We start from the raw sequence: 16,370 nt of genomic DNA on the forward strand, positions 1-16,370 counted from the left end.
CTCTCAAGACCAAGAAGGACAGCAAGAGCTTCAAACACACCGAGACAGCCAGACAGCACAAGGGTTCGAGCTGGACGTGCAAGAGGGCCAGAGGGACGTGCTGCGCAAGAGAGAACTGCTGGATATGCAAGAGCGAACTGCTGAAATGTCCAGCGCGTCCCTTTTATAACCTCCCCGGCGACGTCAGCATTGGCGCGCCACCAACCAGCGCCTTCCACCGAACCTTCCAGCTTCGCGCCTCCCGCACTCGTTGGCTGGAGGTTCGCGCCTACCGCGCTGACCAATCACAGGCCTGTAGCATGGTGATAGCTCGTGTTACTCGATGTGGCTCGGCCTGCCAGAGGTGTAGTTGGCTGCGGCCCATGCGGCGGTGCCCCGAACTGGCCTCTTGCCTGTTCCTTCCGAAGTCATTGTCAGGGAAGGGAATTTAATTAATGTGTGCACTACAGGGCCTGTCTAAGTGTCTATAGGTGTGCGTTGCCATAAGGGACAAAGGTTTGATTACCAGGTGTGACGCACAGGGGTTTATCTTTGATCCCTAACTATCTAATACTCAAACATCCTGGTATGTTCACAGGTATACATCTTAACCCGACAAAACGGACTAAAACACAGAACTTATTACAGGTAGATTCCATATCGCGACAGTCGAATACCTACCTATACAGATCTACCTGGCTCTAGATTTTGCTCTACCCTACCAACATAACAATATTAAATAAGGTTGTGTGAAAGACACTGCATCAATAGTGGTAAACATCTAGAAAAAAATATTTCTACAACCTCTAAAATCTTTATTTGATTTAAATTGAATTATACACTTGAATACTGTGGAAGACAAATCTCCTTTTTGGCATTTTCAACTCCCTTCCGTTTAGCAGTACTTGGACAAACTATTACGGCATTTTACATCATCCCGACCAATCAAATTTGCTGCTCACAGACCCCACCCACGTCCTTGTTCCTCAAGGTGTTCTATGAACTCTCCAGTTTGAAATTGGGTAGTTGATGGAAGCTCCTCAACGTTGATAAAATGCAAGTGTTTGACCCAAAAAATTCACATGGAACGCTTTGGTTGGTCGGTGCAATGCTGCAAAAGCCAAAGCACCTGCACTCGACTACAACTTCACGCATACGTTTGCATTCCAACCCGACAGAAAGGTGGTGATCTTTATCATTTGGCTTTGAGTGGTGAGAGTGTGTTGGTCTTTATCCTGCAGTGAATGTGAATAAAGTAAGAGACTTTGGCGAGGCTGCCAAGCGGGATCTGTTGATGGATCGACGAGCATTTGAGACAGCGCGGCGATTAAGCCATGACAGCATGGAGGAACGCACTATGGTAAGGTGGTTGGTTCCCTGACTCTGTGCAAAATAAATGGAACGTCGGACATTGTGTTGTTTATTCACCAACCTTATATACACCTCTTTATCCCGATTAGAACTTGTAGTCGTTGCCTTGTTTGGATATTAATGTTTTGGGTCACAGACTTGTGAAGTCAAATGCAGCAGGGGCACTTGTGAGTTGGAGGGATCGTGGGTCATGGGGTCGGGTCGTATGCTTTCGAAATGGGACTGGGAAACGGCAAAGAAGCTTTCCCATGTGTTCAGGATGAGAAGATTGTGTGGCGATACTAATCATCCCCATTATTCCCTCTTGTGGACCTTTCCCCTTAAATATTTTGCAATCGCCCCAGTGGACGCATCCCCGGCTGCTTGCCATGTTGCCTGGGCTGGTCGTGCACGGAAAGAATAGCTTGGAGCGACGCATCCAGCAAGAGCGTGAAATGCAGGTGTTGCAAGAGCTCTTCCTTACCAAAGAAAGGTGGGATAATCCAGGATTATTATTAACCCTTACAAAGAGGGGGATTTGGTATGTAACGGTGTTGGTGTGGGGTTTTGGAAAAGTCCTTAAGGCGATCATAAGGTGTATGACAAACTGAATAGAAAGGGTTCACATTGCATTGACATGACAGTCAAAGTTAGGCCATATCCCCACTCTGATATCCACGGATCGGTTTCCAACAGGCCTTGAGTTGGTGCTTTGTGTGTTTGTAGTGTCCCTGACAGTCCGCACGAGCCGGACTCCGAGCCCTATGACTCCACTCAGCCCAAGATCATCCCTCTGGAAGATGTGAGTACGTCCAACAGATTCTTCTGTTTTGTCTCCTTTTCTCAATTAAGAAGATTATTAAGACTGCAACAAAGGTTAATCGGTGTACCAATTATTCGTAGGCCTCAGCTATGGACACCACACCTGCACCAGAATCTAGCCAGCAACCACCCATAGTTCCTGTTCAGGAACCAACGTCGACCAAGCTACCTCCAGTCCTTGCGAACTTGATGGGTCTCGATTCTGCCGGCTCAAAGCTTCCACCCGTGCTTGCTAATCTCGTAAGCAGCATGGCTGTGAATAAAGCTGTTTCTCAGAGCCAGCCTGTCTTGCAGCACGTTGCTGCCGGTGCAACACTCAAGAACGTCCAGGAACTGTTATCAACCATCATTGTGAGTTGTGTGGTTACCTCCGTCACCAAAGGTGGATGGAGGTCATGTTTTCACCCTTGTCTGTCTGTCTATTTGTCTTTTTGTGAACAGGATATCTCAAAAAATTGTGGACGGATTCGGTCAAATTTCGTGGAGAGGTTGCGCATGCGACAAGGACGAAATGATTCGATTTTGGTGAAGATCCCGATCTGGATAAGGGGATTTCTAAGTGATTCTCACCATTGAGTGATCCGGCCAAAAACAATATTTACCATGATATTTCAAAATACTGTGGATGACTGAAGACAAAACTTGGTGGATAAGTCGAGTCCCGAAGTGAAACAAACAAGCCGATTTGATTTTGGTTCAGGTCCGGATCCAGATCTGGCCTATCAGTGGATACAAAATGTAAACTGTTCAGCCTGGCGGAGGTATGCGCTATACCGAGCGCCGTTCTAGTTGATAATGTTTACACTTCCTGTTACATTTCATCAATGGAATTGATCAAGATGTTGATACTTGCCATGACAGGTGGAATGAAATTCTGAAATACCAAGTATTAATGACCGAGTTGCCGTTTTGCCTGCAGAGTACACAGGGTGGGCAGCTGTCGGAAGAGATGATTAGGCAGCCAGAGCTTGGCGAGAGGATAAAGCAGGTGTTGGCACCTCTACAGCAGGGACCCCCACCTCCAGGTACCTTCGCATTCCATGAAGCACATTGTCGTGTCCTGTGTCTATGTGGCCACTATTTTTGATTGAACTTGGATGTTGCATCTGGTTGTTGGACGATAACCTGTTGGGCTATAACAATAACGTTTTCATCTTATCTACCAGTGATGAATCCCGGCATGCCTCCAGTTCCGGGACACCCGCAGCAAGGCCCGCCTATGATGCCCCAGAACGGGATGCCCTTCCCGATGTCACACGGTGGACGTATGATGCCTTATCCCCCTGGACCCCGACCACCATTCCCAGGTAAGCTGTGGGACCACATCATGTGAACATGTGCATGACGATGACAAAGCACGTTGGATGTCTGTTTTATGGACGTCTCTGGTCATCATCAAGTTAATGTCTATATGCGATTTTGCAATCCCAGCATGCCCCAAATAGTGCTGTCATAAATAAGGTGCAATAAGGACCTGGTGTTGGCTTAGCGGTTATGGTGCCGGCTTGGGATCCTAGGATCCTGGGTTCGAATCCCGATCAAATCGTTGAATTAACACCAGGGGGTGTTAATTAACACCAGTTCACTAACTCAGCCTGTCATCCTTCCGAGGTCGGCAAATTGAGTACCAGCTTGCTGGGATGAATGATCACGGTGTGTACCCCGATTTAGAAGAGGTACACCGTATCCCTGCGCATCGAAGAGCGTGACCAAGAGTTGGCGTCAGGAAGGGCATCCGGCCATAAAAACATTGCCTCAAACAGGGAACCATGATTGTCATGGGGCCCGTAAGGCTAACCCCCGCTCTAGCGGGGAAAATGGCCTTAAAACGATCATTCATTCATTCATTCAAGGAGAAAACTACTGAATTTTCTTTTTTTGAAGTTTGCCCTAAACACGGCTGAAAACCATCAACTGATTTGTAAATGGCTACAGAGGAAAAAGAGGAAGAGGAAAAACTGGCAAAACCATCACCTAGTCCTGAAACGAGGAAACTTCTTCACAGGACCACAGTGCAGGAGGGGGTAACTTTGTCAGGAGGAAAAATAAATTTTCCGACCCCCATCTCGAGGGGGAAGAAGAAAAAACTTGGGGAGTGGGCAGCTGAAGCGATGAAATAAAAATATTTACTTAATTTTGTCAAGAAATATAAAATGCAGAACTAATGGAAAGCTTCCTCAAACTTTTAACTGCTTCGCAAAAGTATCATTGCACATAATGGGTGGAATCAACAGGACATTGATGGAGTTAAGAAGACCGCCGTAGGAAGCGAGGAGAAGCTGATGTTTCGGGCGAGGAAAAATGAAAGGTTAATGCCGGAAACGTCAGCTTCTCCTTGCTTGGCACGGCGGTAAGCGTACCTCGACCGACGCCCTGTTGATTGCAACGATTGTTATCAAGTGTTAATTTAGACTTTAGAGGGTGAGAGCTGGTGTGTATCGAGTGTTAATTTAGAGGGTGAGAGCTGGTGTGTATCAAGTGTTAATTTAGAGGATGAGAGCTGGTGTGTATCAAGTGTTAATTTAGAGGATGAGAGCTGGTGTGTATCAAGTGTTAATTTAGAGGATGAGAGCTGGTGTGTATCGAGTGTTAATTTAGAGGGTGAGAGCTGGTGTGTATCAAGTGTTAATTTAGAGGATGAGAGCTGGTGTGTATCGAGTGTTAATTTAGAGGGTGAGAGCTGGTGTGTATCAAGTGTTAATTTAGAGGATGAGAGCTGGTGTGTATCGAGTGTTAATTTAGAGGGTGAGAGCTGGTGTGTATCAAGTGTTAATTTAGAGGATGAGAGCTGGTGTGTATCAAGTGTTAATTTAGAGGATGAGAGCTGGTGTGTATCAAGTGTTAATTTAGAGGATGAGAGCTGGTGTGTATCAAGTGTTAATTTAGAGGATGAGAGCTGGTGTGTATCAAGTGTTAATTTAGAGGATGAGAGCTGGTGTGTATCAAGTGTTAATTTAGAGGATGAGAGCTGGTGTGTATCAAGTGTTAATTTAGAGGGTGAGAGCTGGTGTGTATCAAGTGTTAATTTAGAGGATGAGAGCTGGTGTGTATCAAGTGTTAATTTAGAGGGTGAGAGCTGGTGTGTATCAAGTGTTAATTTAGAGGATGAGAGCTGGTGTGTATCAAGTTTTTTTTTTTTTTCTTCTGAGTAGGAAGGCCAACAAATATCCGATATAAATTATGATTATAGATTTTTCTCCTTTGCACAAAGTTAATGGGGAACAAAGGATCAAATTGTAAGGTCTCGAATGTTATCCTGTTGGTTGTACTTTTGCCCTCATAATGACTCTATTGCAGCAGTGAATTTTGGGTATTTTTGCTTGGAATGCTTTTGTATGGCTATTTTGACCCATACCGTGAAAATAAACACTGCCCCTGCTGCTTTTCGCATCGCAGGACCACCCAGGATGATGGGACCACCTCCACCTCCACCACCGCCACCTCCCCCAGTGGACGAATACTGGGACGGGCCTGGCCCGGGGGATCGGGGTCGGGGACCACCTCTCAACATGCCGCAGGGACATTACATGAGAGGTCGAGGCCGTGGTTATCGTTCTCGAGGCCGTCCTTGGGGAAATTCTCAAGGTAGTGTGGCGGTTCCTTCTAAACGCTCTCTGTCTCTCTCTCTCTCTCTGTCTCTCTCTCTGTCTCTCTCTCTGTCTCTCTATCTGTCTCTCTCTCTGTCTCTCTATCTGTCTCTCTCTCTGTCTCTGTCTCTCTCTCTCTGTCTCTCTCTCTCTGTCTCTCTCTCTCTCTGTCTCTCTATCTGTCTCTCTCTCTGTCTCTGTCTCTCTCTCTCTGTCTCTCTCTCTCTGTCTCTCTCTCTCTCTGTCTCTCTCTCTCATTATTCTTTGTTAAATAGCACTTTAAGGCTCTCAAGTTTGTTACAACTCTCAAGTTGATGCTCATGCACAACCATCATGTGATTGATCACGTGCTCTGGTGATTGGTCACAGCACGGAGTTTTTTTTACCTTCGCAGGAGGAGAGGGTATTGCATTTGGGTTCGTTTGTCTGTCTGTCTATTTGTTTGTCTGTTTGTCTGTTTGTCTGTCTGTTTGTCTGTTTGTCCGCACAGAACTCGGCAACCGTTGATTTTCTCGGCAACCGTTGGTTCGATTGACAGGAAATTTCCACCATAGGTGCAACTCCACATGTAGAATTTTTTAAATAATAATTATGATGTCATAGGTGACGTGGTATGGGTGACGTCTTGGAAAAACAGTAAAACTTTGCACCACTATATCTCCGAAAGCGCCGCATAGACAAAATTGAGACATTTCTCATAGTAAAGAACTCTCCATGGGGAATAAAATATGTTAATGATAATGTCATAGGTGCCTCCATTATGACGTCATAATTCGACAAGTACAAAACTTCATCCAATCAAGATGAAATTTGTTGAGCATCATCAAGGAATAGATTAGTTTAGAAAACAAATAATGACGTCATCGGTCACGTGGTTTGGCCGCCATGTTTGTTTTTATCACAAAAGCCTTCAAAACCACTGAAAACATCCTGGCGAGGGTCTGCAATCTCTGATCGCTCTTGTTTTAAACTGCAGAGTGAGACGGAGCTGTAGCCTCTGACCACACAGTTGTGCCATGAATCTTAGGAAACTGGGAAAACTGTGGAAGGTGATGGCAAGGTTGCTTGTTATGCCTGAACAGGTCTTTGTACAGGCTTGACGATGAGTCATAATGTTTGGCTGCTTTTGTGCCTTTGCTTCTCCAAGGTATCAAATTGATAGAAATACTGTACAAAGTGGATCCTTCCAAAGTGATTGTGAGTATATCTTGTCCATTATGGGTACCGCAGAACAGATGTCATCCTTTAAAGGTCGAAAGGAGATTATTTTTATGCATTGAAATAATTTGGTCATAAATTGTAAATGTTTTTCTTTTCTGTTAACGAACCATTCAATATGGCTGACTTGTAGTTCGGGTGCCATTTTAATTAACCGATCAGCAATCTCCGTTTGTGATTGGTCGGTGTCGTACTTGTGGATCGTCCCCAACCATGACGAGCTATTTCTACAGTTGCCCATCTCAACATGTCTCAAGTTAGCTACAACAACTCGTATTTTTTGAGCAAACGGGATTTTCTTTTTGCCTGAAGACTACAGTGCATGGACAAATTGGCCGACAACCAAGTATAGCAAACTTTATTTCCAGCTAGAGGCAGGAGTGTCTGCATACACGACCGTTTTTCATTGCACACAATCACACACTGTGTTCATACATGTAAAAACTTTCAGATGATATTACACACGAGTCGTGCCTGCGGCTATTCTAAGGACGAGGCTTCATCCATCCATTTGGACGCTTCCGGGCTATACTGTGCTAACCTAATGGAAAGGAAGGCGTGTGCTTTGGGATGGTTAATGAGGGTATAACAGATCATGAGTGCAGATGGGAGTGGGTGGACAGTCATATTGAAGCCCTGGAGGGAAGAATGGCATTTGAATAAACCGAAGAAGTTTGTGCAAAAGGTGAGGAAAAAGAGGATAAAATTTGTGGAGGTGAGCGGGTGAGCCTGGACTTTGGTGGTTTCACTAGAAGTGGGCTAGTGGGAGACTGTGTGCGCCCTGCAGGAACCTTGAAGGGGGGAAGAGCTACGAGAGCACAGAAAGGGCAGAGGGTGCACGGCCAGAAAGGTGGTGGTAGAAGACAGAGAGGTGACCAACCTGTCTGTGATGCACGAGTTACAGGCCCAGAGATTTGGCCCAGCCTAGCTGTGCGCCCTGCAGGAACCTTGAAGGGGGGAAGAGCTACGAGAGCACAGAAAGGGCAGAGGGTGCACGGCCAGAAAGGTGGTGGTAGAAGACAGAGAGGTGACCAACCTGTCTGTGATGCAAGAGTTACAGGCCCAGAGATTTGGCTTCATCGTGGGAGATGCCAAAGATTTTGAAGGCCCAAGTCTCCACAGAATGAAGACGTGAGAGGCGAGAGGACCAGCCCAAACGGAAGAGCAGTACTCTATCGACCTGCGGGTGAAGGTCTTGCAAGTTTTTGTCGATGTTTCGGTTTTGCTAAGGAAATTATTGGTGTGACGGAGGAAGCGCAGTCGGCGGCTTACTTTGGAGGCCGACTTGGAGATGTGGTTTTCCACAAGAGAGATCATGGCTGAAGGTGATGTCCCAACGTTTGAGGGATTAAACTTCAGGAGATTTGTTAAGGAAGTAGACACGGAGGGTTCACCAGACGCTTCTTCTTCAGAGACAGTAGGTACATGTGAGATTTGTCAAGGTTGAGATACTTTGCAGGTAAGGCAAAACTAATTGGTATGATGGCAAGGGATGGTATTTTGGTGGCAAAGCTTACCTGTGTGTCCTACTGCATCCTATGCAATCGGTCTCAACTGGCAAGAGGTTTGTCTTCAAACTGTCTACTGCCATTTTCACACCTGGGCAGGGTAAGCCTGGGTGCTGTAGTTCTCTCAGAGTACCACGAATAGTCAGGTTCACTACGTTAACAAATAGAATTCGTTCAAAATTTTGGTAGATTAGCAAAACTATACATTTTTGGAATATTCAGAGCATGAGGAATCCAAAAATTAATGTTTACATTTGCGTAGACACCTTTGCGAAAACGACACTCAGGACAGTGATGAAGATAGTCAGGTTCACTATGTTAACAAATATAATTTCGTTCAAAATTTTGGGATTAGCAAACCTGGACATTTTTGGAATATTCAGAGCATGGAGAATCTGAAAATCAATGTTGGCATTTGCACAGACACAGATTTTGGATTTTGAAAATGGCCGCCATAAAATACATATTTTGCGCTATCTCGTGTTCTAGTCAACCTAGAAACTTTATTAAATATGCTAATCCTATGTTTTCTGGGTCAAGGAATCCAATAAAGGCCTCAAAATAGTGCTCAGGATGATAGAAAAGCAACAAACAAAGGTAATTCAAAACCATTGTCTTTATATTTGTGATATAACTGTATTACATAATACATGATATTGCAAGTCCTTATGAAGTTATAGGTTTGGGTTTATAAAGCAAGAAAGCAGCCTTGTTAGTATCAGATTGAACTATAAGTCCTATACACAGGATCTACGAGGTCTATACCGTTCAGGAATATGCTTTTACAGATCTTCATCACTGTCCTGAGGGTCATTTTCATGCAGGTGTCTACGCAAATGCCAACATGAATTTTTGGATTCCTCATGCTCTGAATATTCCAAAAATGTATCGTTTTGCTAATCTACCAAAAATTTGAACGAAAAAACATAGTGAACCTGTCTCGAAGTAATTGGGACGTGTCGTCGTCGATTTAGGGAAGCCGCTTGGATTTTCATTTGTCGGCCATAAAAACATTACCTCAAACAGGGAACCATATTGTCATGAGGCCCGCAAGGCTAACTCTCGCTCTAGTGGGGGAAAATGGCCTTAAAACGATCATTCATTCATAATAATGTTTCTGTAAATACAGTGAAGGAAGAACTGATGTTCCATGTTCCTTTGTGAATGTTCGTGTTGATCTGTGTCGATGGACAGGTAGAACAAATACTTCAGATGTTGTTTTATCTGTAAACAGTTGGATTCTTGGTTTTTTGTTGTTGATTCTCTTTTGTTGCAACAAATGTGCCTTTTTGTTTTTTTACCACCCACCCCAAATTCTCTCACTTCTTCAATTTTTGTTGATTTGTAATCCCTCCTCTCCCACCCTTCCCGATGCAGACATGACCACGCGACCCATCTGCAGGCACTTCATGGCGAAAGGCGGCTGTCGCTACGAGAGCAGCTGCGCGTTCTATCATCCGGGCGTGAACGGGCCTCCACTGCCGTGACCCAACCCCCCCTGGGGTCAGCGACCAAACCACGACGACCCTCAGCACTCCGGGGGTGAAGAAGAATGGAGGATTTAAAGGCCGCCGCCATACTGTGATCTTTTCGCTGTAGCACGTGGTTTCTGCAACTCTGCAATCGAAGACCTTAAAGAACGTTTGAACTGGTTCTGGTCAGCTCTTCCGCAGCTCTCGCCCGAATTTAACCTTCGTTCTTGAAACGTGTGTAGTTCGATACGCATCGTCGGTGATGGCGACGCGCGGAAGAAGTTGCCTTTAAAAGCATTTCAGTCCACTGGGCCGCCGTGCCGTGTGTAATAATCCTAGGCCTTCTGCACATGTGCCTGTGGACTATGGGAGCGAGAGGAAGCCGGTCGGGGGCCCCCTGTCCCTGAGGACACACGACGCTGTCTTACAGCGTGTTTGATTCACTGATGTAAATGAAACTGCCAGCATCTAGTTTATTTGTAACTGGGGGATGTACAGTTTTATGTATTTTATTGTATTATATAATTAATATAATATAAGGCTACCATGAGGTGGAGTCGTCTTTTGATAATAAAGCGTTTTGTACAAAGCTGTGTGGTGCCTTTGAAGCCGTGTTGGCTTTTGTGCATGGTGAACCGTCCCAGTTTGAAGTGGAAGGTTTTGATTTCATCCTGGGAGGCGTGCACCTGCTGGACAATGCACCTGTCGTGTTTTCTTTCATGGCCGAGCGGCTGTTGAAACTGTCCGCCGCACACCTCGCTCGTCCCCAATTTCTGCACATATTCCTCCCCGCCATCTTTATTTTTTGGTAGCGTCGGGCAGTTGCATAGTGATTATTTTTCCCGCCAATTTTGACATTTATGGAGTCCGTACCCCCAGCGCTTTTTCTGGCTCCAGGAGACACGTGATGGTACTGGTGCTGATTGTGATGTGCACATGATGATGTAATGCGACGGACTGCTGTCTGAAATTGCTCATGACACGACCATTGATAACTATGTGGATGTGGGTCATGTCATGTGGGATGCTTTGGGCGTCTGCTATTGGGGGAGGAAGAGGAAGCCGCATTGTCATGCTTTATGCCATTAACGGGTTCCAAGAGGTGACTCCTGCTCACGACACGCTTTGTATAAAAGGTTTCCTGCGATATGTACATTTAGCAATGGGGGATTGTTTTCCCCGTCATTGAAAGCTCGTGGCTGCTGTCACCTGAAGGGTCCGTTTGTGACGTCACTGGACCGCGTTACGTTCTGTGTACAATAGTTTCGTTTTGAAATGCAAAATAAATGCATTTTAATAACTGTTTGTGGCGATTTTGTTTTAACATCCTCCCCTCCTCTCGTCCCATTTGCAGATTCAGGTGTGTGAATTATATTATTAACTCGACTGTGATCTCGAACGTTCGGAGGGTTCTGTTGCTCACAGGTTGTGTCTTGTTCGTTGTGTTTTATTATTTTCTCTTTTGCCGCTGGTGTGGTTCGGAGATTGCTTTGTGCGGTGTGTGCGACGAGTCCGGTTAACGTGCAGTTTTTTGGATGCCCGGGAAGGGACGTTTGGGCTTTCTACATTCTGCACTCTGTTCGTGTTATGGTTTTATATATATATATATATATATCACTATGGTGTGCAAGCTTTGTTACCATCGTGACCTCCTCTCCTGACAAATCCTTATCCCCTCGTTTAATTTCCCACTTCCGTGTTGTCTTCCTTTTCGAATCGCTGATTATTTGCAGGATGTGAAAATGATTTTATTACCTCGATCCGTTTTTGCGGTTTGCTTTGTGGTGTTTTCACCGTAAATTAAACGAAAACAGTGAAGTTTGAGTTCAGTCATAAACAAAATGGAATACACCGGAAAATTAAGGAGTGAAGTTAATAAGTGAAAGAAACGGGAAGATTATTAAAATGTTATCATCTGTTCCGTTTAATGGATATTTCCAAGAGGTGAACAGTCTTATACACGGTACAGCACTTGTGGTTGTAATAAACGTCGACACCGTCTATTTATAATGTTGGGAGACTTTTAAACAACAACAATCGGAAGTCGTGCGAGGTCGTGCGAGGTCGGGGAATTTCGCGCCGTTTCCAATATGGTGAGTAGGTTTTGTTTAATTTTCTTTTTAAATTCCTTTACAGATTTCATTTTTTCATATTGTTTGAACCCTCTGTAAGACCATTGCAGCTTTGGTCCCGCCACCTTTGCCGTGCAATCTATTTATTTGTGTTTTACGCTTTTGCTCGTTCGTGATAAAGCGTACAGTGCGTACTGTACCCAGGCTCAGATACACGTTGAAAACCAATGTTCATATAGAGTTGTGGAATAATGTTTCTTATTTCTCTTATTCGGTGTCTGGTCACGCATGACATGAGTGATTTACCTTGTAAATTGAACAAGACATTAAATGTTCATTTCTTGTCCTTGTACATCATTAACGTTTTGGTCTGCTTTTGTTTAGCTTTTCTATTCGTTCTTCAAGTCGCTGGTGGGTAAAGATGTGGTTGTGGAACTCAAGAACGACCTCAGGTTGGGATTGTTGTCCTGTCTTTTTTTCTCCCTCCCCCCTCTCCCTCCCCATGTACCTCCTTTCCCACCTCCTCCCTCCCCCATCTCCCACCTCCTCCCTCCCCCATCTCCCACCTCCTCCCTCCCCCATCTCCCACCTCCTCCCTCCCCCATCTCCCACCTCCTCCCTCCCCCATCTCCCACCTCCTCCCTCCCCCATCTCCCACCTCCTCCCTCCCCCATCTCCCACCTCCTCCCTCTTCTATCTCCCACCTCCTCCCTCCTCTATCTCCCACCTCCTTCCTCCTCCATCTCCCACTGCCTCCCTCCCCCATCTCCCACCTCCTCCCTCCCCCATCTCCCACCTCCTCCCTCCCCCATCTCCCACCTCCTCCCTCCCTCATCTTCCCCCTCCTCCCTCCCCCATCTCCCACCTCCTCCATCCCCCATCTCCCACCCTCCTCCCTCCCCCATCTCCCACCTCCTCCCTCCCCCATCTCCCACCTCCTCCCTCCCCCATCTCCTACCCCCTCCCTCCCCAATCTCCCACCCCCTCCCTCCCCAATCTCCCACCCCTCCCTCCCCATCAGGGAGGTGGTGGAAGTATTGATCAGAAGAAGAGTGGACATATGTTGTGTGCAAGAGACGAGATGGGAGAGAAGTGGTGTGAGAATGGTGAAGGGTAAGCAGGGACAGAAATACAAGTTTGTATGGCAAGGGTGCCCGGAGGGCGTGAATGGTGTTGGTGTCGGTGTCATGTTTTCTGAGGAGTTTGTAGACAGTGTGGTGAGTGTGACTAGAGTGAGTGATCCCGGGGGAGGAGGCTGTTTCACAGCACCATTTGGTTGTGTGCGATATAAGGATGAAAGGTGCGAGGAGAGCTCGGCGGGTGAAGTACCAACCGATAATGAAGGTGTGGAGGTTGAAAGAGGTGACAGTAAGGGAGGCATTAAAAGAGAGGCTGAGTAGGGTAGAGGATGATGTGGTTGAGCTTGAACGTGGTTGGATGTCAATGAAAGATAGTCTTTTGGGAGCCGTTGGTGAGGTATGTGGATGGACAAAAGGACCACCGAGGCACTCGGAAGCATGGTGGTGGGATGAGGAAGTTGGAAAGAGGATTGACGAGAAGAGGAAGAAGTTCAAGGAGTGGCAGAAGGCGAAGGGTACGGGAGCAGAAAAAGCAGAGCATGAAAGTTATAAGGCAGCCAGGAAGGCTGCAAAGAAAGAGGGAGCAAAGGCGCAGGAGGCATGTAGGAAAATGTTCGGAGAAACCTTGGATTCGGAAGAGGGTCAGAGAGCGGTATTCAGGATTGCAAAGCAAATAGCGAAAGAGAGGTGTGATGTGATGGGGGTGAGTTACTTGAAGGATGAAGTGGGACAAATCGTTGTGGACCCAGATGGAATTAAAGGAAGATGGAAAAGATATATGGAAATGCTGTTGAATACAGAGAATGAATGGGATGGCAACATAGAGAGTAACCCAGTTTTAGGACCGGCAGAGAAGATAACTGAGAAGGAAGTTGAGGAAGCGATAAAAGCAATGAAGAATAGAAAAGCGGGAGGGCCGACGGGAGTTGTGGGAGATATGTTGAAGGCAGCAGGAAGTTGGGGTGTGAAGAGAATGACAGAGATCTGTAATCTGGTGGTGAAAGAAGGCCGCATTCCAGTGGATTGGGAACTGAGTACCCTCGTCCCTCTACACAAGGGGAAAGGTGACCCTCTGGAGTGTGGCTCGTACCGAGTGATAAAGTTATTGGAGCATGGAATGAAGGTATTGGAAAGGGTGTTGGAGAGGAGGATAAGGAAGAAGGTGAAGATCGACGAAATGCAGTTTGGATTTATGCCAGGAAGAGGAACGACAGACACGCTCTTTATTGTGAGGCAGTTGCAGGAGAAGTACATGGAGAAGAGGAAGAAGTTATTTCTTGAGTTTGTTGATCTGGAGAAAGCATTCGATAGGGTTCCACGCAAAGTATTGACAAGGGCATTGAGGAAGTTAGGAGTGGAGGAATGGTTGATCAGAGTAGTGATGGCAATGTACAAAAGAGCGCGCACAGCTGTAAGGACGAAGGACGGGAACAGTGGTGAGTTTGAGATGAAGGTGGGAGTGCATCAGGGGTCGGTACTAGGTCCACTACTATTTGTAGCTGTGATGGAGGTGCTGGCTCAGAACGTAAAGGAGGGTTTACTGTGGGAGTTGTTGTATGCTGATGATCTGGTGTTGATTGCGGAAAGTATGGATGGACTGAAGGAAAAGATGAACAAGTAGAAGGAATGTATGGAGACAAAAGGTCTGAAGGTGAATATAGGAAAGACGAAGGTGATGGCAAGTGGTAAAGCATGTGGTGAGGTGGAAAGAACTGGGAAGTGGCCATGTGCTGTGTGCAGGAAGGGTGTCGGAGTGAACTCCATTCAATGTACAATGTGCGCTGAGAGGGGTCATCAAAAATGTAGTGGTCTGAGAGGGTCATTAACCAGTGTGGCAGCTACATTCAAATGTAAGGTGTGCACAGAGGGAGCTGCAGATGGAGGAAATGTTGAGTTGGATCTTGGAGACGGCGTGAAGCTGGAAGGTGTGAAAACATTTTGTTACCTCGGAGACATGCTGAATGGAGAAGTTGGTTCAGACTCGGCAACGGTTGCAAGAGTGAGATGTGCATGGAAGAAGTTTCGGGAACTGAGTGGCATGCTGATGAGGAGGGGAGTGTCATTGAAGCTGAAGGGAAAGGTGTATGCTGCATGTGTGAGAAGTGTTATGATTTATGGGAGCGAGACATGGGTAATGAACGTAGAGCAGCAATGAAGGCTGGAAAGGGTGGAAATGCGAATGGATCGGTGGATGTGCGGAGTATCGTTGAGAGAGAGGAAGACAAATGATGAATTGCGAAAGATGATGGGAATAGAGCCTGTGATTGATGCTGTGAAGAGGAACAGGTTGAGATAGTTTGGTCATGTGTTGAGGAAGGATGAATGTGACTGGTTGAGAAGAGTGATGGAAATGAATGTAAAAGGAAGTAGAGGACGGGGAAGACCGAGAAAGACTTGGCTAAAGATGGTGGAAGAAGAAATGCGGGCAAGGGGGTTAACAAGGAGAGATGCAGAAAATAGGGCAAAATGGAGAAGATTGTCATGGGGACCGCAAGGCTAACCCCTGCTCCAGCAGGGAAAATGGCCTTAAAATGCTTCTTGTTGTTGGTGTTGTTGTTGTTGTTGTTGTTGTATTTCCAATGATCGGTGGATGCAGATTGCAGAGACACAGAGTAGCACTTAGTCAGTCTTATCTTACTTCCCAGACTCGGGCCTGTCACACTCACACAGGGACTCAAAACTCAAAATTCAAAACCGCAACACTACCCCTCTCCCTCGTCAGACTCGTCCCCGAGTCGAACCTACAAAAATTGGAACGACCGGTTTTGAGAAAGATCTGGGACTAACTTTTACGTTTACATGTGACATATAGATGTGGTTCCCCCTAACATTTACTCCAACCCGTGTGTGCGACAGTTTTAAAACACTAAATATGTCCCACCTACTGCGTTGAGTAGCTACTCGAACAAAATCACGCCCACAATTAACCGAATCCGGAATTTGTTAAACTAAACATAAAGACGGTCGGCAGCATTTTATATACAAGCACAAAACCTACTCCTTATTTACAGTTCTATGACCCAGGACCTGTCCTTTTTGAAAGAGAAGACTGGAGGGGAGAGAAAGCACAGCAAAATACACAAATACATTCATCAATTCACATTTCATTTGCTGCTTGCTTCTTGCATCTTGCTGCTTGCATATTCTGTGTGCATATATCAAACCGGCAAGCCCCCGGACCGGCATACAGGCCATTCCTGCTCTTCGGGGCTAAATAAACTTACAATTCTTCTCGTCCCTAGCACACAATAATAAAAACACACAAATACTGTGTTTATTGTAT

The 16,370-nt window shown here is 45.9% G+C and overlaps 2 protein-coding genes across 11 annotated transcripts in view; both read left to right on the top strand.

Moving 5' to 3' along the window:
* The window catches only part of PPP1R10 (protein phosphatase 1 regulatory subunit 10), a 30,144-nt gene extending 18,903 nt beyond the window's left edge, over positions 1-11,241 (top strand). For all 5 annotated transcript variants that reach the window (XM_078767255.1, XM_078767256.1, XM_078767258.1 and 2 more), the window contains 8 exons: positions 1,221-1,339; positions 1,695-1,822; positions 2,056-2,131; positions 2,233-2,502; positions 3,071-3,176; positions 3,318-3,458; positions 5,548-5,736; positions 9,842-11,241. In XM_078767255.1, coding sequence (XP_078623381.1) covers positions 1,221-1,339; positions 1,695-1,822; positions 2,056-2,131; positions 2,233-2,502; positions 3,071-3,176; positions 3,318-3,458; positions 5,548-5,736; positions 9,842-9,951 — 1,139 coding nt within the window. In that variant the 3' untranslated portion in view covers positions 9,952-11,241. The remainder of the gene's footprint in view (positions 1-1,220; positions 1,340-1,694; positions 1,823-2,055; positions 2,132-2,232; positions 2,503-3,070; positions 3,177-3,317; positions 3,459-5,547; positions 5,737-9,841) is intronic.
* Positions 11,242-11,965: 724 nt separating this feature from the next.
* LOC137438791 (serine/threonine-protein phosphatase 1 regulatory subunit 10-like) overlaps positions 11,966-16,370 on the top strand; it is a 35,605-nt gene continuing 31,200 nt past the window's right edge. For 2 of the 6 annotated variants that reach the window (XM_068134153.2, XM_068134156.2), the window contains exons 1-2: positions 11,966-12,029; positions 12,393-12,460. The gene's annotated coding sequence lies outside the window, so the exon portion shown is untranslated. Of the gene's footprint in view, positions 12,030-12,392; positions 12,461-16,370 lie in introns of those variants that run through there. The other 4 variants (XM_078767261.1, XM_078767262.1, XM_068134154.2 and 1 more) reach the window with 4 other exon arrangements.

This window comes from Myxine glutinosa, chromosome 13 (assembly GCF_964187855.1).
Source record: "Myxine glutinosa chromosome 13, kmMyxGlut1.1, whole genome shotgun sequence".
NCBI lineage: Eukaryota > Metazoa > Chordata > Myxini > Myxiniformes > Myxinidae > Myxine > Myxine glutinosa.